Consider the following 24,291-nt stretch of genomic DNA (forward strand, 5'->3'; position numbering starts at 1 on the left):
TCACAGAGGGGCTGGTCATGTGATCGGTGCAGGAGAACCGCCTACTTCACGCGGTAAATTCAAATAGAAGAAAGTGGGTTGACTCGACACTCAAAAATCAAGTATATCCATGACTTGTAGTATATAACTTGAAAATTTTATTCATACATTTAAAAATGCAGGATCCACAAAAAATACACAATAAGTAAAATCACCACTTGTAGCAAACTGCTGTACGCGTTTCGGGCTCCTTCCAGCCCTTGCTCACTAGCTGTACCTTTATACAGGTATACCAGTTAAGTTAACCCTTAACTGCTCAGTCTCAAAAAGCACATAGAAAAAATACATGCAATATGTACTTATGAGAACCTATACATATTTATGGTTCTGAAGCCATAGTTAAGCTATTCTTAAATGGACACTGAACCCAAATTTTTTCTTTTGTGATTCAGATAGAGCATGCAATTTTAAGCAACTTTCGAATTTACTCCTATTATCAAATGTTCTTAATTCTCTTGGTATCTTTAATTGAAAAGCAAGAATGTAAGTTTAGATGCCGGCCCATTTTTAGTGAACAACCTGGGTTGTTCTTGCTGATTGGGGGATTGATTTAACCGACCAATAAACAAGTGCTGAACCAAAAAAATAACTTAGATGCAAATAAAGATAGCAAGAGAACAAAGAAAAATTGATAATAGGAGTAAATTAGAAAGTTGCTTAAAATTGCATGCTCTACCTGAATCGCAAAAGAAAAAATTTGGGTTCAGTGTCCCTTTAATATAATAATACTATATACACGCTATCAATTTATAATGCACAAAATGTTCTTAAATAATATACTGTATATAATAATAGTATAAGCATAGGACAGATAATTTGCACATATGATGATATTAATATAAAAGCAAGGTGTAAAGACAAAATACAAAATAAACAATGCATAATACATGAATTAATGTTACCACAAATGTACCATATTTCAACAATGTCAACCAGATCATTAACAGATAACATATATAAAATTTAATAGAAAATATTGGTATCCATATGGGAATTAAGACCCAATGGAATTCTAGTGTTTAAAGGGACACTCAAGTCAAAATTAAAAATTAATTATTCAGATAGAGCATGCAATTTTAAACAACTTTCCAATTATTTTTCCATTAAGAAAAAATGCGCAGTCTTTTTATATTTAAACTTTTTGAGTCACCAGCTCCTACTGAGCATGTGCAAGATTTCAAAGAATAAGTGTATATGCATTTGTGATTGGCTAATGGCTGTCACATGGTACGTGTATGCATTTGTGATTGGCTGATGGCTGTCACATGGTACAGGGGGCGTGGAAATAGACATAACTTTTAAAATTCTCAGAAAAAAATCTACTATTCATTTGAAGTTTAGACTAAGTGCTATTGCTTTGTCTTGTTATCTTGCATTTGTTGATTATGCAAATCTACAGTGTTGACTGGTCCTTTAAATTAAAAATCCAATAAACCTCACTCTGATCAAGCAATCATTCTCTATATACCCCTCTTGTGGGTTTTGGTATGAAATCAATGCTCTGAATATAAAGTAAAGCAGTGTCAGAACCATGATGGTCTCTAAAGTGTCTCCCCACAGGGGTCTTCGTGTCTGGATCCTCTATAGATCTTAAATATTGTAAAAAAAACGTCCTTCATAGACCTTTTAGTATGTCCTGTATACTGTTTGCCACAGGCTTTACATGTAAGAAGATAAACAACATGAGTAGTGTTACAATTAATACGATACTTAATTTTGTACACCTTCCCTGTGGCAGTTGAAACAAATGTTTCTCCCTCTTTTACATTGTTACATGTCTTACAAATCTTAGCTCTGCATTTATAGCAGCCTTTCTTTCTTGTTAGCCAATTATGACTGGCCTCAAGTTTGGGAATCATAGATGGTGATAAGACATTTCCTATGGTCTTTGCTTTTTTAGATACAAAATTACAATCTTCTTTCAACAATTGTTTAAGAATTGGATCCTCATGTAAAATTGGTAAACACTGATTTATTATTCCACAAACTTTATGATAATCCGTACTGTAACCAGTCTATGATTCCGAAACTTGAGGCCAGTGATAATTGGCTGACTAGAAAGAAAGGCTGCTATAAATGCAGAGCTAAGATATGTAAGACATGTACCAATGTTAAGGAGGGAGAAACATTTGTTTCCACTGTCACAAGGAAGGTGTACAAAATTAAGTATTGTATTACATGTAAAGCCTGTGGCAAACAGTATACAGGACATACTAAAAGGTCTATGAAGGACGTTTTTTTTACAATATTTAAGATCTATAGAGGATCCAGACACGAAGACCCCAGTTTCCACTGTCACAAGGAAGGTGTACAAAATTAAGTATCGTATTAATTGTAACACTACTCATGTTGTTTATCTTCTTACATGTAAAGCCTGTGGCAAACAGTATACAGGACATACTAAAAGGTCTATGAAGGACCGTTTTTTACATTTAAGCTCTATAGAGGATCCAGACACGAAGACCCTGTGGGGAGACACTTTAGAGACCATCATGGTTCTGACACTGGTTTACTTTATATTCAGGGCATTGATTTCATACCGAAGCCCACAAGAGGGGAGGATGGAGAAAGATTGCTTGATCAGAGTGAGGTTTATTGGATTTTTAATGTAAACACTAGAATTCCATTGGGTCTTAATTCCCATATGGATACCAATCTTTTCAATTAAATTTTATATAAGTTATCTGTTAATGATCTTGTTGAGATTGTTGAAATATGGTACATTTGTGGTAACATTCATTCATGTATTATGCATTGTTTATTTTGTCTTTACACCTTGCTTTCATATTAATATCATCATATGTGCAAATTATCAATCCTATGCTTATACTATTATTATATATATTATTTGAGAACATTTTATGCATTATAAATTGATAGCGTGTATATAGTATTATTGTATTAAGTATAGCTTAACTATGGCTTCAGATCCATAAATATGTATAGGTTCTTATAAGTACATATTGCATGTATTTTTTCTATGTGCTTTTTGAGACTGAGCAGTTAAGGGTTAACGGAACTGGCATACCTGTATAAAGGTTCTCACTTGAGACATTAGCATACAGCTGGTGAGCAAGGGCTGGGAGGAGATCGGAATGCGTACAGCAGTTCGCTACAAGTGGTGATTTTACTTTTGTATTTTTTGTGGATCCTGCATTTTTAAATGTATGAATACAATTTTCAAGTTTTATGCTACAAGGCATGGATATACTTGATTTTTGAGTGCGGAGTCTACACACTTTCTTCTCTCTCTGTCTGTCTGTCTCTCTCTCTCTCTCTCTGTCTCTTATATATCTGTATAAATCTATACCTATATATAATCATGTAAATATATATATTTATGTATAAATATATACTGTACCAAAAAAATCAGCTATATGTAGAAATATTTATTTATGAATAAATACAACATTATGTGAAGAACATTGGAATGTGAAATATTTATATTTTCATGTTGGGTTAGCGCACATGATACTATGCAATTGGGTTTGCGCGAGAGTGGGGTGTTAGGTTTATTTTCCATTGACTCCTATGGGGGAATACGTGAATGTAAATGTGCACATGATATTCTAAGTTCGGTTTACTTCTAGTGCAATTAACGCTCGAGCGGGAGCATTAAATAGCGCTCCACTTGTAATCTGGCCCAATTTGCTGATTTTTTTTCAAACTTGGTTATAATTAGTTTACTAAAACACTTGGTTTAATGTCCTTAAACTGAAAGTGGAAAAATTAAATGCTTTAATTTGTTAGCGCATATAATTTTCTCACTATTGACCCTGCAAATCTATGTGCTTAAGCCCCTGCAAAGAAAAGCTGCTGCTGAGCCAATCAGTAGTGCTAGTTGTAGAGCTAGGTTTCACAATTAGCCCATCTGATTGGGTCAGCTGCAGTTTCAGCTGGAGACCAGCAGTTCTCTGCAGCTACCAAGTGGTATGTTACATACTGTATATGTTTAACCCCATTACATAGGTTAAACGCATAGATTGTTTTCTCCTACAAAAGCATGTCATTTTTTTTTTTACTATAATGGCCTTTTAAACCCTTATTTCAAATATATGTGGTGTTCTGGGATATCCCAGATCTGTGAATGATGTTGTATTAAGCAATTATTATACCACAGTGGAAAAAAATTCAGTGCACAGTGTACCCGGCAGAACCATTAAGCATGGAGAAATATAAGGACTTATATGTTTTTCTTAAAGGGACACTGTACCCAAAAATTTTCTTCTGTGATTCAGATAGAGCATGCAATTTTAAGCAACTTTCTAATTTACTCCTATTATCAAATGTTTTTTATTCTCTTGGTATCTTTATTTGAAATGCAAGAATGTAAGTTTAGATGCCGGCCCATTTTTGGTGAACAACCTAGGTTGTCCTTGCTGATTCGTGGATATATTCATCCACCAATCAAAAACTGCTGTCCAGAGTTCTGAACCAAGAAAAAAGCTTAGATGCCTTCTTTTTCATATAAAGATAGCAAGAGAACGAAGAAAAATTGATAATAGCAGTAAATTAGAAAGTTGCTTAAAATTGCATGCTCTATCTGAATCACAAAAGAAAATTTTTGGGTACAGTGTCCCTTTAAGTATTTATAATACTTTTTTTTTGTCTAATGTGACGCGTTATCTTTGCATTCTGTACAGCTAGCAGCATAGTGCACAGTTAACGGGATAGTCTAGTCAAAATTAAACTTTCATGATTCAGACAGATCATGCAATTTTAAGCAACTTTCTAATTTACTCCTATTATCATTTTTCTTTGTTCTCTTGCTATCTTTTTTTAAAAAGGCAAACGTGTAAGCTTAGGAGCTGGGCTATTTTTGGTTCAGCACTTGGGTCTAAATGTAGCCACCAATCAGCAAGCACTACCCAGGTGCTGAACCAAAAATGGGCCTGCTCCTAAGCTTAAATTTAAGCCTTTTCAAATAAAGATACCAAGAGAATGAAGAAAAATTTATAATAGGAATAAATTAGGAAGTTGCTTTAAATTGCATGCTCTATCTGAATCATGAAAGTATAATTTTGACTAGTGTCCCCTTTAATCCTACATTAGTTAGTGAGTATAGAGGCAGAAAACCCAACAGCTAGCAATGTAGCAATCTGTAAATGTATTCTACACTGCTGATTCTCCATACCTGATCTCTTTTTTGCTTTTGATCTCAGCATTGTCCTCCCCATCTTGTGATCTTGCGTCAGCAGGCTGCGTTTGTTTATTTTCAGGTTTGCTGGCACCTTCAATTAAACTGTGCAGAACTAATAGAGACAAATGAAAGAAACCTTGTGCATACATTTTCATCCTCTCACTGAAGTCATTTATATTTCTACAAAATTAAAGGGACACAACGCTCTCATTTTAATTCCCAATAAATTAATTAATTATAGTGATATATGGTGATTAATAACATTGTTTGCTTTCAGTTTGCTTTCATTTTAAAATATCCACATTTTTCTGTAAAAATGTTGCTTGTCCTATGCTTCTTAGAGAGACTTAAAGTGATTGTAAAGTTTAACGAATAAGTGTCCGGTATCTAAAAATATTCTTAAAAACAGGGGCGCATTTATTAAACTTTACAAAGACACTTACGCCTAGATTTAGAGTTCTGCGTTAGCCGTCAAAAGCAGCGTTAAGGGGTCCTAACGCTGCTTTTTACCGCCCGCTGGTATTTAGAGTCAGTCAGGAAAGGGTCTAACGCTCACTTTCCAGCCGTGACTTTTCCATACCGCAGATCCACTTACGCCAATTGCGTATCCTATCTTTTCAATGGGATCTTCCTAACGCCGGTATTTAGAGTCTTGGCTGAAGTGAGCGTTAGAACTCTAACGACAAAACTCCAGCCGCAGAAAAAAGTCAGGAGTTAAGAGCTTTATGGGCTAATGCCGGTTTATAAAGCTCTTAACTACTGTGCTCTAAAGTACACTAACACCCATAAACTACCTATGTACCCCTAAACCGAGGCCCCCCCACATCGCCGCCACTCTAATAAAAATTTTTAACCCCTAATCTGCCGACCGCACACCGCCGCCACATACATTCTCCCTATGTACCCCTAATCTGCTGCCCCTAACATCGCCGACACCTACATAATATTTATTAACCCCTAATCTGACCCCCCAACGTCGCCGCTACCTTACCTACACTTATTAACCCCTAATCTGACGACCGGACCTCGCCGCCACTATAATAAACGTATTAACCCCTAAACCGCCACACTCCCACCTCAAAAACCCTATAATAAATAGTATTAACCCCTAATCTGCCCTCCCTAACATCTTTGACACCTAACTTCAAGTATTAACCCCTAATCTGCCGACCGGACCTCGCCGCTACTCGAATAAATGTATTAACCCCTAAAGCTAAGTCTAACCCTAACACTAACACCCCCCTAAGTTAAATATAATTTTTATCTAACGAAATAAATTAAATCTTATTAAATAAATTATTCCTATTTAAAGCTAAATACTTACCTGTAAAATAAATCCTAATATAGCTACAATATAACGAATAATTATATTGTAGCTATTTTAGGATTTATATTTATTTTACAGGCAACTTTGTATTTATTTTAACTAGGTACAATAGCTATTAAATAGTTATTAACTATTTAATAGCTACCTAGTTAAAATAATAACAAAATTACCTGTAAAATAAATCCTAACCTAAGTTACAATTAAACCTAACACTACACTATCAATAAATAAATTAACTAAACTACCTACAATTACCTACAATTAAATCAACTAAACTAAATTACAAAAAAAACAAACACTAAATTACAAAAAATAAAAAAAAGATTACAAGAATTTTAAACTAATTACACCTACTCTAAGCCCCCTAAAAAAATAACGAAGCCCCCCAAAATAAAAAAATGCCCTACCCCATTCTAAAATAAAAAGTTAACAGCTCTATTACCTTACCAGCCCTTAAAAGGGCTTTTTGCGGGGCATGCCCCAAAGAAATCAGCTCTTTTGCTTGTAAAAAAACCCCATTCTATTCATTCGCATTCTATTGGCTGATCGGAACAGCCAATAGAATGCAAGCTCAATCTGATTGGCTGATTGGATCAGCCAATCCGATTGAACTTGAATCTGATTGGCTGATTCAATCAGCCAATCAGATTTTTCCTACCTTAATTTCGATTGGCTGATAGAATACTATCAGCCAATCGGAATTCGAGGGACGCCATCCTGGATGACGTCATTTAAAGGAACCTTCATTCGGACGTAGGACGTCATTAGAAGAGGATGGATCCGCGCCGGCTGCTTCAAGATGGACCCGCTCCGGATGGAAGAAGATAGAAGATGCCGCCTGGATGAAGACTTCCGAGCCTCTGGAGGACCTCTTCTGGCCAGATAGGATGAAGACTTCGGACCCTCTGGAGGACCTCTTCTGGACGGATCGGTGATACCCGGCTGGGTGAATACAAGGTAGGGAGATCTTCAGGGGGGTAGTGTTAGGTTTATTTAAGGGGGGTTTAGGTTAGCTTAGGGGTATGTGGGTGGTGGGTTGTAATGTTGGGGGGGTATTGTATGGGTTTTTTACAGGCAAAAGAGCTGATTTCTTTGGGGCATGCCCCGCAAAAAGCCCTTTTAAGGGCTGGTAAGGTAATAGAGCTGTTAACTTTTTATTTTAGAATAGGGTAGGGCATTTTTTTATTTTGGGGGGCTTTGTTATTTTTTTAGGGGGCTTAGAGTAGGTGTAATTAGTTTAAAATTCTTATAATCTTTTTTTATTTTTTGTAATTTAGTGTTTGTTATTTTTTGTAATTTAGTTTAGTTTATTTAATTGTAGGTACTTGTAGTTAATTGATTTAATTTATTTAATGATAGTGTAGTGTTAGGTTTAATTGTAACTTAGGTTAGGATTTATTTTACAGGTAATTTATTTATTATTTTAACTAGTTAGCTATTAAATAGTAAATAACTATTTAATAGCTATTGTACCTAGTTAAAATAAATACAAAGTTGCCTGTAAAATAAATATAAATCCTAAAATAGCTACAATATAATTATTTGTTATATTGTAGCTATATTAGGATTTATTTTACAGGTAAGTATTTAGCTTTAAATAGGAATAATTTATTTAATAAGATTTAATTTATTTTGTTAGATAAAAATTATATTTAACTTAGGGGGGTGTTGGTGTCAGGGTTAGACTTAGCTTTAGGGGTTAATACGTTTATTAGATTATCGGCGAGGTCCGGCCGGCAGATTAGGGGTTAATACTTGAAGTTAGGTGTCGGCGATGTTAGGGAGGGCAGATTAGGGGTTAATACTATTTATTATAGGATTTTTGAGGCGGGAGTGCGGCGGTTTAGGGGTTAATACATTTATTATAGTGGCGGCGAGGTCCGGTCGGCAGATTAGGGGTTAATAAGTGTAGGTAAAGTAGCGGCGACATTGGGGGGGCAGATTAGGGGTTAATAAATATTATGTAGGTGTCGGCGATGTTAGGGGCAGCAGATTAGGGGTACATAGGGATAATGTAGGTTGCGGCGGTGTCCGGAGCGGAAGATTAGGGGTTAATAATAAAATGCAGGTGTCAGCAATAGCGGGGGCGGCAGATTAGGGGTTAATAAGTGTAAGGTTAGGGGTGTTTAGACTCGGGGTTCATGTTAGGGTGTTAGGTGCAGACTTAGGAAGTGTTTCCCCATAGGAAACAATGGGGCTGCGTTAGGAGCTGAACGCTGCTTTTTTGCAGCTCAAACTGCCCCATTGTTTCCTATGGGGGAATCGTGCACGAGCACGTTTTTCCAGCTGGCCGCTACCGTAAGCAACGCTGGTATTTAGAGTTGAAGTGGCAGTAAATATGCCTCTACGCTCCCTTTTTGGAGTCTAACGCAGCCCTTCAGAGAACTCTAAATACCAGCGTTATTTAAAAGGTGCGGGGGGGAAAAAACACGCGTAGCTAACGCACCCCTTTGGCCGAAAAACTCTAAATCTAGCCGTTATTTTGTAAAATACCTTTTACCATTAGCATATCGATGACAATCCGGCATACTCCAATGATTGCGTATCCCACAAGCTGGACGCCAAAGGGGGTACACAACAATTGGGGGATGCTGGATTCATCATCAATCTGCAAAAGTAAGCAGGAGCAGCGGGTGGAGGATTGGTGTTATGTTTACCATAACGCAAAGGTAAATATATTAAAAATTAAGTGTCTTTGTAGAGTTTAATGAATGAAAGTGCCCCTCTTTTTAAGGGTATTTTTAGATACCGGGCACTTATTCATTAAACTTTACAATCACTTTAAAGGGACACTAAAAAGTAACTACATTTCATGCACCTCCCTGTAATAATTGGTGCTGCCATTTTGTAACCTAGGTTATACTTCAGGTATCTGAAGGGGAGTAGCTCCACATGTACAAACACATTATTACTGGAATGCAGGGAATGATAGATTTCAGCATGGTGGAGCACGTGACTAGAGGGAGGTGGGGAATCACCTGAAAACTATGCTTATACAATGTATTTAATGTCCCTTTAAAAGCAAATTCTGTAACAGCAAATTGCCAAAACTCGCTACCTTTAGGATCAACTGCAAATGGGTTTGTGTGCTGCTCTAAGCAATCACTACGTCACTATTTAGTATATGAAGCTAACCCAGGAAATTTGTAGCATAAAAAAAATGGTGATTCAGATAAAGCATAGAATTGAAAAACAAAAATCTAATGTAATTCTATTATAAAACTTACTTTGCATCAATCTTTTAACAATTTGATACATTTTGTATGCACTGCTGCCATCTAGTGCTCAAAAATGCTATTGTTAAAGGGATATAAAGAAAATGCTTCATTAAAGCATGTTGTTATTGCACTATTGCTTGCATTTAAAGGGATAGTAAACACCAAAAACTTTATTGTTTAAAAAGATAGATAATCCGTTTATTAGCAATTCCCCAGTTTTGCAAAACCAACACTGTTATAGAAATATACTTTTTATCTCTGTAATTACCTTGTATCTAAGCTTCTGCTGACTACCTCCTTAATTGCTGACTCACGTGCATGAGCACAATGTTATCTATATGAAACACATGAACTAACGCTTTGGAGCTGTGAAAAACGCTGTCTAGCTGTGAAAAAACTGTCAAATGCATTCAGATAAGAGGCGGGCTTCAAGGGCTAAGAAATTAGCATATAAGCCTACCTAGTTTAGCTTTCAACTAAGAATAACAAAAGAACAAAGCAAATTTGATGATAAAAGTAAATTAAAAGTTGTTTAAAATTACATGCCCTATCTAAATCATGAAAGTTTAATTTGGACTTTACTATCCCTTTAACTGTGTGTATAAAATCTACAAATGTATTAAACACATAGTTAAAGTAGCTGAAAAGTTCTGGTGAGTCAAAGACAAGAGAAACATGTGTAACCACCAATCGGCAGCTAGCTCTCAGTATTGCATTGCTGCTCCTGCTCCTACCTAGGCATGCTTTCCAATAAAAGATACCAAGAGAACAAAGTAAACATGCTATATGAATCATGAACGTTTACTTTTGAATTTAATGTTTGTCGAAAGCATTGCAAAACTCCTCCTACCATATAGTGCTCTAGACAAGAGCTTGCTCCTGAGTCTAGCTAAGTATGATTTTCAACAAAGGATACCAAAAAATATATAAAAGTAAACTGGAAAGATTTTTTTTTCAAATTGTACACTGTTTCTAAATAATGAAAAAAAAATGTGTTTTATGTTTAACGCAAAAAATAAAAAAGCAAAATGCATAAAGAGAGCAGATTAAAATGTTGTTTCACTGTCATTGATTAATTTATGGGAATTAAGTTTTAAGTTTAAATTAAAGTTACAATTAATTCCCCCCCCCCCCCCCTCCTCAGGCTGATAAAATCTTTATTTATAACAAATGTAATGACTAGGTTACGTGTTAACACTTTAGTCACAAAGCAAAAAAATATGTGAAAATATAATGACAAATAGTATTTTTGTAATATATATATATTTATTTTTTGTTAGTTAAAGGTGTTAAAATTGAGAGTAAGCTTGTCTATGTTGTCACTTCCTTTTAATAACTGTATGATACCATAGTATTATTTCTTCTCCACACAGCTCACTATTTTCCCATGTTTCCGTACATGTATAGAGCCAACACTGTGTCACTACTAGCTGTGCAGTGCCTTACTTTAGCAGAAATGAGAAAATACATAATGAAGGAACAACAATTTCCTGATTAATATTCTTGTTAGAAACAACCTTAGGAAGGAAACTAGGTTTGGTACGTAACACCACCTTATCAGCATGGAAAATAAGATAAGGTGGATCACATTGTAAAGCCGAAAGCTCAGAAACTCTGCGAGCAGAAGAAATAGCAACGAAAAATAAAACTTTCCAAGATAATAACTTAATATTTATGGAATGCATGGGTTCAAACGGAACCCCTTGAAGAACTTTAAGAACTAAATACAAACTCCAAGGGGAAGCAATTGGTCTAAATACAGGCCTGATCCTAGTCAAAGCCTGACAAAAGGATTGAACATCTGGAACATCTGCCAGACGTTTGTGTAGCAAAATGGACAAAGCAGAACTCTGTCCCTTTAAGGAACTTGCTGAGAACCCTTTCTCCGATCCTTCTTGGAGAAAAGATAAAATCCTGGGAATCCTAACTCTACTCCATGAGTAGCCCTTGGATTCGCACAAATAAAGATATTTACACCATATCTTATGGTAAATCTTTCTAGTAACAGGCTTACGTGCCTGGATCAAGGTATCGATGACCAAATCAGAGAACCCTCGCTTAGATAAAATCAAGCGTTCAATCTCCAAGCAGTCAGCTGCAGAGAGAGTAAATTTGGATGAAGGAAGGGTCCCTGAATGAGAAGGTCCTGCCTCAATGGAAGCTTCCACGGTGGCAGAGAGGACATGTCCACCAGATCGACATACCAAGTCCTGCGAGGCCACGCAGGAGCAATGAGAATCACTGACGCCCTCTCCTGTTTGATTCGAGCAATCACCCGGGGAAGGAGAGCAAACGGAGGAAACACATAAGCTAGGTTGAACGACAAAGGCAGTGCCAAGGCATCTATTAGTTCGGCCTGAGGATCCCTGGACCTGGATCCGTACCTTGGAAGCTTGGCATTCTGACGAGATGCCATCAGATCCAATTCCGGTCTGCCCCACCTGAGAATCAGCGTAGCAAAGACCTCCGGGTGAAGTTCCCATTCCCCCGGATGAAACGTCTGTCTGCTCAAAAAATCTGCTTCCCAGTTGTCCACTCCTGGGATGTAAGTTGCTGACAGATAACAAGAGTGAGCCACCGAATGATTAAATTTGCATAATCTCCATTCCACTGTCTGAGCATGCTCAGTTGTAGAGGTCTGAGATGAAAACGCGCAAACAGAATGATGTCCATTGCCGCTACCATCAATCCAATTACCTCCATGCACTGAGCCACTGATGGCCAAGGAGTGGACTGAAGGGTTCGGCATGTCTCCAGAATCTTTAACATTCTGACTTCCATCAAAAAGATTGTCATGGATACGGAATCTATTAGAGTTCCCAGGAACGGAACCTTTGTCTGTGGAATTAGTGAACTCTTTTCTAGATTCACCTTCCACCCATGAGTCCTTAGAAAGGACAGAACTATGTCAGTATGGGACTTTGCCAGTTGAAAGGACTGGATTAGTATATCGTGGACTGGATTAGTATATCGTCTAGATAAGGCGCCACTGCAATGCCCCGCGGTCTGAGAACCGCTAGCAAAGACCCTAGAACTTTTGTGAAGATTCTGGGTGCCGTGACCAGCCCGAAGGGAAGAGCCACAAACTGAAAATGTCTGTCCAGGAAGGCAAACCTTAGAAACTGGTGATAATCTCTGTGGATAGGAATGTGAAGATATGCATCCTTTAAGTCCACGGTAGTCATATATTGACCCTCCTGGATTAATGGAAGAATTGTCCAAATCATTTCCATCTTGAAAGATGGGACTCTGAGAAACTTGTTTAGACTCTTGAGATCTAAAATGGGTCTGAACGTTCCCTCTTTTTTGGGAACCATGAAAAGATTTGAGTAAAACCCCTGTCCTTGTTCCTGTATTGGAATGGGACAAATTACTCCCATAGTAGACAATCGTGAAAGAAGAAACCTTCCCCTTGGAAGGGAATTTTGAACTCCAATTGGTACCCCTGGGACACTATTTCTAGTGTCCAGGGATCCTGAACATCTCTTATCCAAGCCTGGACAAAGAGAGAAAGTCTGCCCCCTACTAGGTCCGATCTCGGACCGGAGGGCGTCCCTTCATGCTGTCTTGGGAGCAGCAGCGGGCTTCTTGGGTTGTTTATTTTTGGTCCAAGCCTGGTTGGGTCTCCAGACGGACTTGGACTGTGCGAAGTTCCCTTCCTGTTTAGCGGAAGAGGAAGAAGGGACATCCTTGAAATTTTGAAAGGAACAAAAATTACTCTGTCTTCTTTGTTTGGATGTCTTGTCCTGAGGGAGGAGGTGACCCTTACCTCCCTTAATGTCAGAAATAATCTCTTTCAATTCAGGCCCAAATAAAGTCTTTCCTTTGAAAGGAATAGCTAATAGCTTAGATTTAGAGGATACATCCACAGACCAGGATTTCAACCATAAGGCTCTGCGTGCTACTCTGGCCAAACCCGCATTCTTAGCCGCCAACTTGGCAATCTGAAAGGCGGTGTCCGTAACAAAGGAATTGGCTAGCTTAAGGACCCTGCTTCTATCCAATATTTCCTCCAAAGGAGTCTCAGTCTTAAGAGACTCTTCTAGGGCATCAAACCAAAAGGTAGCCACAGTTGTAACTGGAACGATGCAGGCCGTTGGTTGCAACAGAAACCTTTGATGAACAAAAAGCTTCTTTAGAAGACCCTCCAACTTTTTATCCATAGGGTCCTTGAAAGCACAACTGTCCTCAATAGGAATAGTTGTACGTTTAGCTAGAGTAGAAATAGCTCCCTCCACCTTGGGAATCGTTTGCCAAACATCCCTAACGGTATCAGGTAAAGGATACATTTTCTTAAATATAGGGGAAGGAGAGAATGGTATACCGGGCCTTTCCCATTCCTTGTTAATAATTTCCGAAATTCTTTTAGGAATCGGAAAAACATCAGCGTAAGTAGGAACCTCCAAATATCTGTCCATCTTACACAATTTCTCTGGAGGGACTACAATAGAGTCACAGTCGTCCAGGGTTAACAAAACCTCCCGCAATAACAGGCGAAGGTGTTCAAGCTTAAATCTGAAGGACATCACGTCCGAATCTGTCTTGGGTAATGTACTACCTGAGCCAGACAGTTCTCCTTCTGATAAAACCTCCCTACCCCCCCCCCTTCAGAGTCCTGGGAGGGAAGATCGGAGATCGCCATCAAGGAATCAGAAGTCGCCTGGACTACCTGGGTCTCTATTCTACTATGTTTACCCTGTAGTATTGGCAACTTAGATAACACCTCTGTAAGGGTTGAGGACATAACTGTAGCCATATCTTGCAGAGTGAATGATGCAGACACCGATGAAGAACATGGCGTTGCCTGTGTGGGCGTTATGGGCTGAGACGCTTGGGATTGAGCTTTATCCTGAACCTCATCATTCTGAGTACAATCATTATTATCATCAGATAAGAAAATGTGTCCTTTACACTGTAATGCCCTAGTTATACATGAAGAACAAAGTGTAACAGGGGGTTCTACAATGGCATTTAAACACATAAGGCATGCACTGTGTTCATCCATCTTACTAAAGTAAAACAACAAGCAAATTTGACTTACTCACAGAAATTAAACTGTAAAATAAATATGTTGAGTACTGTGTCTTTAAGAACTCAATTTACACAGCTATACGTTTTTATTGAACAAAATGTTTTTATTGAATAAAATCTGCTGAAAACTGTTTCACAAGAGAGAAGCTCTCCAAGTTCTCTTTCCCTCTTACACCATTCTTATTCTCTGGCAAGAACCCACAAGTATAAGTCACAGATAGCTTTTAAAAAATAAACTACCTTGTCACCTCGCCGCAGCTCTGCTGTGGCTCCTACCTGTTCCGGAGACCGGACTGAAAAAAACAAGAGGCCGAAAGAACCAACTGTCTTCACAACACTAAGTGCGCTATGAAAGCGCGCAAGTCCTAAGCTCTGCCCCTCGTGGGCGTAATCCCAATACAGGCAACATCCTCCATTAACCGGAGGCCAGAAAAAAACATACGCACTCCGAAATTGTTTCAAAAGTAAAAAACACTGTCTATTAGCTCCCCTGCGTCTGTCAGCCCCAGAAAGCAAAGCCACACACAACGTCCCAGCGCTTCAAGGCACATACTAAGAACCACCTGAGTGTCTGGTAAAAAAACATACACACAATAGCCCCCCTCCCTCCAACTCCCAATAAACATTGTCAGAGTCAGGTACTGTCATCTTGTGTTTTTGTATATACCAGTGCTTCTAGGTAGCAGTCGCTAGAGTGTCGGGTTCCACTAACCTTTACCTCAAGGCATAATAAACATACAGTTCATCTGAGCTTCTGTTTCTGTCCCAGAATAAAAGAACTGCACTTACCTTCATGCTGAGTAACAGCATGACCACTTCACAGTGTCAAGAGGTCCACCTTTTCCCTCCTGAGGTCCTGTGAAACAGATAAGTCTTAGTTAAGAATTTCCAAGACTATGTACAGCAAAAGCAGCACAATCCTGGGAGGCACAGTGGAGACAAAAATCCACCAGTTCCCATAGTCTTAAAGACTACTTAAAGCTGCTCTGTAATAAAATAGTACACTTTGGCACCATTTAAAAACAATAAACTCTTGATTGAAGAATCTAAACTAAACACCTCACTTTACCTCTTCCTATCACTAACACAGGCAAAGAGAATGAGTGGAGGGGGAGGGGCTATATATGCAGCTCTGCTGTGGAGCGCTTTGCCACTTCCTGCTGACCAGGAGGCGATATCCCACAAGTAAGGATGAAATCCATGGACTCGTCATATCTTGTAAAAGAAATTATGTTTTCACATCAATAATGTATCTGGACCTTTTTCTCTTGATATATAGATTCATTTAGCAAAATAGTGGAAATACTTTCAGCACCCTTTCTTTACTTCTCAAAACTAGATATCTAATTGGTTAGTAAGCTACTATTTTCACAACTACCATGTTTAATGCAGGTGCAAGGTCACATGACCCCTCATTTGAAAGAGGAGTTTTTTTTTCTTTTACATAAAATGGTCTTATGTCCCTGTAGGTTAAAAAGGCTTGAGTTATTTTGGCTTTGTTTGATGCACCCCTTGCCCCAACATAAAGTTTCTCTTATATATACATTTCTTATAGTCATGGACGGTTTTGATACCCCATACAATGGCTATAAATGGAATGGTGAACTGGGGGTACAAATGACTACTAAAGATTGGGATAGGATTTTTGAGAAACATAAATCTACCTCAATATCTGCACGGGTCCAACAAACAAATGTCATGTTCCTTTCTAGGTGGTATCTCATTCCAGTTAGGATTAAAATAATTTATAAACAATTGAGTGGGAGATGCGGGAAGAGGCTGATATGCTCCACATATGGTGGAGCTGTTTAAAGTTAGGCTCCTTTTTGCACAAAATCATCTAATTTATAAACAAAGTGTTATCTATTAAACTCCCTGAAGAGCCATGCTAGAAGATAGGGCACAGAAAGCACTATTGTATATTATATCCTTGATTCCATTACAGAGGAGATTTCCCGAGGTGCTGATGGAAGATATGTGGAAACAGCAGGTAGATTATTTGGTTCAGTTGGAAAGGTATCAATACTTGAGATTGGATAGAGTATAAATTCATAAGCTAATATTAGAGAGGAGGACTGATGCCATCTAAGTTCCTGTTGCTCCCCTTGATTAGGAGTTTTATTTATAATGCATGTTTAGAATTGGTAGAGGTCTTCCTGTCGGAAAGGGTGTCATGGTTGGTCCCCCCCTTCCCCAATAATTTCTTTCCCTGTTTTTTTCTTTTCTTTTCTCAATTTCCCTCTTTTCCAGGCTGAATTTTTTTTTATGGAATGTAACATCTTTATTGGTTGTAGAACTTGTCTGTAAAATGAAGTTGTTCTTTCAAACTGTTGTCATAAGCATAATCTTATGTTTATTCTGGTTAGATTCATATACATGAACATATTAATTAAATACTGATATACTAGTATGTCTTGTTTTACTTATGAATGGACATGACATTATTGGACTGTAGAACTCCAGACTTAAAGGGACATAGAACAAGTTGAGATAGAGACAACATATAATAATATGTACTTTTTTAATTACTTTACCTGCAAATTTATACTGCAGTGCCTCGCCATTAACCCTTTCTTTTTAGTTTCTGAATTGTACAGCTCTAACTCCCCCCACACAATTCCTTTTATGGCTGTAGCTATATCCATTGTTGTTTTGGTAAAATGCACAAATAAATAGGGATTATCTGCTGGAGCATGCCTAGAAGCTGCAAACTCAGGTGAAATACAAAGCCTGTGTCTAAACACTGATAAGAGGGGTGGAGCACAGTGTCCAGACAGCATGGCTATTTTAAGTATTTTTGCTTATTTTTTTTTAATTATTTTAAAATATTTCCCAACAATTTTTAAACATTTTTTTATGCAAACTATTTTTACTTAATTAGCCCTTTTAGGATATGCACAGATCGCAACCTGTTTTATGGCACTTTAAGGAGCAGTGCCTGCTAAGCTCTGTGGTTATAGGTCTATCTCACTGATTTTCAAACCTGTCCCCAGCCCTCCCCAACAGGTTAGGTTTTTGGGATCACCTTGGATGAGAGCAGGTAAAATAACCATGTTTACTAAGCAGCTGATTATTTCACCTGAGACCTAGTACGGATATCCTCAAAATGTGGTCTGAGAGCAGGTTTGAAAACCAGTGGTCTTTTCAGTGGTCTATCTTTTTAACACTCAGGTTTATTGGGATTTGTAATATTTATTTTCTTGATATTAATAGCTGTTTTCTGTAAACATGTAAACCTTATGGGTGCCTTTGCGCTGTATTACCATTTTTTATATATTTTTCTAATAAAGCTTGCAGAAGAAAAAAAAAAGGCTTGAGTTACGTCTTGTTTACTTCCTATTTTAAAGAATCAGAATCTAGATGAGTTACATTCAGGGAAGATACTGTGAAAAAGGTTAGGTGTGGTTATCTGAAAAAGGTTAGGTGTGGTTATCTAACTGCTTCAAGTGTAACAGTTTTGCCTACCTCAAATGTTACTAATTCTCACAGATTAGTAACGTGGGGAAAAGACAGTGACAAAAGTTAAGAGGTGGCGCCTACGGCTAACTGTTTGTTGAATTTAATATAAAGGGTTAATACACCAATAATCAATTGATTAATAATGCGAGGATGACCTTAACATATTTCATATATATACAATACTCAAATCATTCAGTAAATTCATGAAACTCTATTCAATATAAAAGATTTTAATTACTCAACACAAGATATACAAATGACGGTATATTTTAAAATTGCATGAACGTTCATTCATTAAATTATAACTTTATCAGTTCAATACCCTTAAATATAATGTTAATAAAAATGATCTTAAAAAATTTGATGATATAAAAAATTAATAGACACATTGGCTCAAAAGATCGATTTCCAAAAATTAGACTGCGATATTGTGCAGTATTTTAAAAATATCATACGTTGTAAAAAACCATTGGTAACTAATGTTCCAATATTCTATTATCCTGTTTCCTTCCTCTTGAAAAAAATTGTGTCAATTAGTAACTGGACACGATGTGTTGTTAAACGTCTTTTGATGAACTGTCAATTAGAACTTCGATACTTTGTTCCACTTTAGATGTTATAATTTAACCCCTTAGTGAATGAGTGGAATCTCCTTTTGTCTTTTAGGTAATGTTATGTAGGTTAATTATGTTCTTATAATAAAAGTCTCACTGATGTACTGACTTATGTCAGATTTCTTACCGGACAGGTGTAGGTGCTGTGCATACAAACAATCCTTGCGAGACTGTTGCTCTTTCCGCCAATTTCGCCTGGCTCGCCCTGATTGTAACGGCGTCTTCAGGCTGGCACTACAATGTCGTGGGGTTCTTTGCAAATAGCTGCTTCAGTGTCCCTTCTTCCTCTGTGTCACCTAAGGAATCCTATTGGTTGTCTTCCTCTCATGCACCAGTGTGAACGGTCTCCTAACGCCTGCTGCGGTTAAATGTACTCACAGGTCCGGCGATCTTGGGAGTGTCAGCGACACTGTTTTTCTCGTGAAATCGACTCTGTTAATCTCCTAACGCCAAATTCCGGGTTTAATAATACACCGAAATGGCGGTCCATTACCAATGGTTTTTTACAACGTATGATATTTTTAAAATACTGCACAATATCACAGTCTAATGTTTGGAAATCGATCTTTTGAGCCAATGTGTCAATGAATTTTTTATATGATCAAATTTTTTAAGATCATTTTTATTAACATTATATTTAAGGGTATTGAATTGATAAAGTTATAATTTAATGAATGAACGTTCATGCAATTTTAAAATATACCGTCATTTGTATATCTTGTGTTGAGTAATTAAAATCTTTTATATTGAATAGAGTTTCATGAATTTACTGAATGATTTGAGTATTGTATATATATGAAATATGTTAAGGTCATCCTCGCATTATTAATCAATTGATTTATTATTGGTGTATTAACCCTTTATATTAAATTCAACAAACAGTTAGCCGTAGGCGCCACCTCTTAACTTTTGTCACATTCAGGGAAGATACCTCCCCCATCTTTTGATCACAAATGAATAGAGGACTTTTAGATCCATGACTTATCTGTTATATTAGAATCGTTAAACACATATATTTAAATGGACTTTTCATAATACTTGAATATGGATAACTTCATAAATGTATTTATGAAAAGATGATGCATATTTTAGGCTTTCGTTTGCAAATCATATTGAAACAGTTTATATTTAGAACATATTGAAATGACTCCTAACAACTTTCATACCCTTTGACTGTAATTTCAATATGTAATTTGTAACCTATAAAGTATAACTATCTATACATACATACACAAATGTACATTCTTACCTGCTGGGATATTCTCAAGCAGTGCCATGTTTATCGATGCCACTTCCCCATATACACCTTGGTCTTCGTATTCCAGTTTATTAGCTAGTGAATGAAAGCCTGATTTCCAGAGCGGGAGAAAGACGAGCAAAAGATAGAAGACAAAAAGTAAATAAAAGATGGAAATTAAATGTAGATGGAGAGCATATGTAAATCAAAATGTCATGAAGGAGATATAAATTATTGTATTGTTCTACAGTATTCTATTACAGAGAACAATGTAAAATCTAAAGCGCCAGTACAGGCAAAAAATACCCAGGAAAAAGAGAGCATACGATTTTGATGTTTATATTAAAAAATAATTTATTCTTCAACAAATGTCACAACGAGAACCTCAAAATAAAAATATATGTATAACATGGAATGATAATCTCCTAGATAAAAATTACACCTTATACAAGAATTCAGACAGTAAAATATGTGATTGGCCAATCTCTATTTACTATAATGATTACAGACAAGAGAACCAGTCTTCAAATTATAACCAGATACATTATAATGGCCCACAACTAAGACCAGAATGGCAAACGGGTAATTACCATCAGAGACACAAAAACAAAAATAACTATAACAGTTTCAATAGCTATCAGAGAAGAGATTATGAGCGTAATTACTTCAGAAGGGATTATGAACAGCCAAAAATAAATACACCTAGGAAAAACACATACTACCATAATAAAAATGGGAATTATAAAACAAATGACGAAAGAACTGATAACACTGAAAATAGACCGAATAAAGATGAATGGAGAATTCCCACATCTAATAGATTTGATACATTAGATAGAAACAAGAAAACAAAACAAAACAGGAGATAACAGTAAAGAACACACTGAACATTTTTTAGAGGTAGGCCCACAACACCAGGGAACAAGAAGAAAAAGAAATCACTCAGACGACGAGGAAAGAGAGGAGGAGGGTTACAGAGAAAGAGTAGAAGAACCATACAGGAACACACAGAGGGTCAAAATGAAGAGATAAAGACTAATGGAATTTTTAATTTGAGTAAAATTAAATTAGAAAACAAACATATAGAAATATTAAACAAAGGGTTGTCATTTGCTCCAACCAGAACATTAAACAAACTTGACACTTATATTGATGCAAGTAAATTTATTAGAAATCTTACACTTAAGAAATACTTCCTTAAAACCCCTCTGGAAAGGAATTTTAATACAAAAATGTCTACAAATGAACAAGAAGCCTTAAACAATACTGAATATATTCACTCAGGCCTAAAAAATAAATCTAACTTCTACCCAAAACAAGAAAAAGGATTATTTATTGAAACCTTTGAAAAATTGGTTCTTGAAGACATCAGTAAGATTAAGCAAAATACGAAAATTAAACATAACATTACACTCAAACAAAAAAAGCTAATCAAAGAATTAGAAGAAAATAAAGAGATAACTATAAAACCGGCGGACAAGGGAGGAGGGATTGTTATCTTAGACAGAGAAGCGTATAGAAATATGATTGATGATCTAATAAATGACACCAACACATACAAGCAATTAAGATGTAATCCCACGATGATATATAAAGTATTTTTGAAACACCACCTAGATAAAGCTAGTGATAAAGGGATCATTAATGACAAAGAATATGATTATCTACTCCCCAAATTTCCTATTATGCCTGTTCTGTATGCCCTCCCGAAAATTCACAAATCACTAACTAAACCTCCAGGGAGACCGATTATAGCGGGGATAGATTCACTAACAGCTAATCTATCGGCTTACATAGACAAATACTTACAAAAATATGTGACCAAGCTCGATTCTTATCTAAGAGACTCTACCAATTTACTATTACTACTTGATGAGTTCAAATGGAAAAAAGATTACTTACTGGTCACATGCGATGTACAGTCCTTATATACATCTATTAAACATGACGATGGGATACATGCCATAGAAAATTTTCTTAAAGATATTAAGAAAGAACAAAGAGACTTCTTAATAGATAGTATAAGGTATATTCTTACCCACAATTTTTTCTTATACGAAGACAACTACTATGAACAGATTTGCGGCACAGCTATGGGCACCAAATTCGCCCCTAGCTACGCAAATCTGTTCATGGGAGCCTGGGAAAAACAATTTCTCAGCCTCAGCCCATATAGGGAAAACATCATTGTCTATAAGAGATATATAGACGATCTGTTTCTCATATGGAGTGGAACTAGAGAGGAACTAACAATCTGTTTAGAAAACATGAATACTAACAATCTAAATCTGAAGTTCACTGCTGATTTCAGCGCTAATATAGTTCATTATTTAGACCTTGAAATCAACATTATTGACGAAAAAATATCTACCAGAACATATTTTAAGGAAGTAGACGCTAACAATTTCATCCATGAAAGTAGCTGTCACTTAAAAAGGTGGAAAGCAAACATACCTAAGAGTCAATTCTTAAGACTAAAAAGAAATTGCAAAGAGAAAGAAGACTTTGAAACACAGTAAAAAATACTAAAAAATAAATTCATAGAAAGAGGATACTTAGAAGAGACCATAGAAACAGAAAGACAAAAAATTGTGAATCTAGATAGAAAAGAGATTTTACAATACAAACCAAAGACAACTACTTCAATAAATAACGAAGAAATCTTCCTACCCTTCATAACAGAGTATAGTGAAGATAGGATCAAAGTAGAAAAAATAATAAAAACCCATTGGAAAATTCTTAAATCTGATACTCATTTAGGAGAAAAACTCCCAGATAAACCAAAATTTTTTTATAAAAAAGCAAATAATCTAAAAAGCAAACTTGCACCAACTTTTAAACATAAAAATAATAATACTATAAGAGGGATCTTAGGCGAAAAACTACAAGGGTTTTACCCATGCATATCATGCAAAGCATGTAAACATTCAATTAAAACAAAAAGCTTTAAATCAAACATAACAAAGAAAGAATATAAAATTAAGGAAACCATCAGGTGTATGGACACGAATGTTATCTATCTTATTACATGCAAAAAATGTGAAAAACAGTATGTGGGAGAGACAGAGAGAACACTAAGGGAAAGAATTAGGGAACATCTAAACTCCATAGAAAATTCGGAAAAGGAACGCAATAAAGATCTACCTGTCGCGAAACATTTCAGGATGTGTTGCAATAACAATTTGAAATATTTTAACTTCACAGCGATAACTAAATTAAAAGAAAAAAAGAGGGGTGGCAATTTATCCTATGTACTCCTGCAAAAAGAAGCCAAATGGATATTTGAATTACAAACCCTAAAGCCTAAAGGGTTAAATTTAGATTTTAACCTGAACTGCTTCTTAAAAACCTAAATAAAATCAAAATAAATTTAAAATAATATCAAAATTTAGTACCTCTATAAAAATAGAAGCTGTAAATACTAGAGACAAGTTATATACAAATCAGTATAAACTGTATTATATTAGTGAAATTATCCCAATCTTTTAAAATAAAAAAAAAAAAATCAAATTTTATCATATATTTTTTTCACCACTTTTTTCCACAAATTTAGACCATTGTGTAGCATTTAGTCCTTACTAAGGACATCTCTGAATTCCAACCTTAATATATCTACAATTGAGATTAGTTTTTCAAAAATAACCTTTTTTTTTTATCATCTTAGATCTTTTATCAACGTTTGTTGAAAATATCACTTATAGGGCTCCATGTACTAAGCAGTCAGCGAGCTACCCGCAACAAATCTCGCATCAAAATTCGCAAACTGATATGTACAAAGCCGTCAATTATGTTAAAACTCGCATCTTTAAAATTGCGAGCGTACTTATCCGCCAAACCTCGATACCGCTCCATTTTTCACTGTAATTAGACACATTTGACCACCAACTCGCCAAAAACGAATGTACTAAAAAATCTATTTGTCCGCTCGCTACAATTTCCGCTCCCACCTCGTTATTTTTGCCTCGCCACCTTTTAGGTGGCGGGCAAGGTACAAAACAATAGGAAAGTCAATCTAGACGCCAGTCTAGACATATATAAAAGGCAGTAATATCAGCATTGTACTTACAGCATAACTGGCGTCTAATTTGTCTCTCATTTCCATGTACATAAATTGCACCCAATTTGTCGACTGTAATTAAAGAGTAATCTATATTTTAAATTTGTATTGTATAGTTGTCAATCTTTATAATTATTTTTATATTAATATTTATATATTATCAGATCCA

At 36.3% G+C, this 24,291-nt stretch overlaps 1 protein-coding gene across 1 annotated transcript in view; it reads right to left on the reverse strand.

Annotated features, from left to right (window-relative positions):
• Positions 1–20,171, reverse strand: part of LOC128663182 (uncharacterized) — an 82,254-nt gene extending 62,083 nt beyond the window's left edge. Inside the window, exons 1-2 of the mRNA XM_053717385.1 lie at positions 20,078–20,171; positions 5,174–5,291 (exon numbers count right to left, since the gene is read on the reverse strand). Coding sequence (XP_053573360.1) covers positions 5,174–5,291; positions 20,078–20,105 — 146 coding nt within the window. The 5' untranslated portion in view covers positions 20,106–20,171. The remainder of the gene's footprint in view (positions 1–5,173; positions 5,292–20,077) is intronic.
• Positions 20,172–24,291: the final 4,120 nt, after the last annotated feature.

This window comes from Bombina bombina, chromosome 6, assembly GCF_027579735.1.
Source record: "Bombina bombina isolate aBomBom1 chromosome 6, aBomBom1.pri, whole genome shotgun sequence".
Taxonomy (NCBI): domain Eukaryota; kingdom Metazoa; phylum Chordata; class Amphibia; order Anura; family Bombinatoridae; genus Bombina; species Bombina bombina.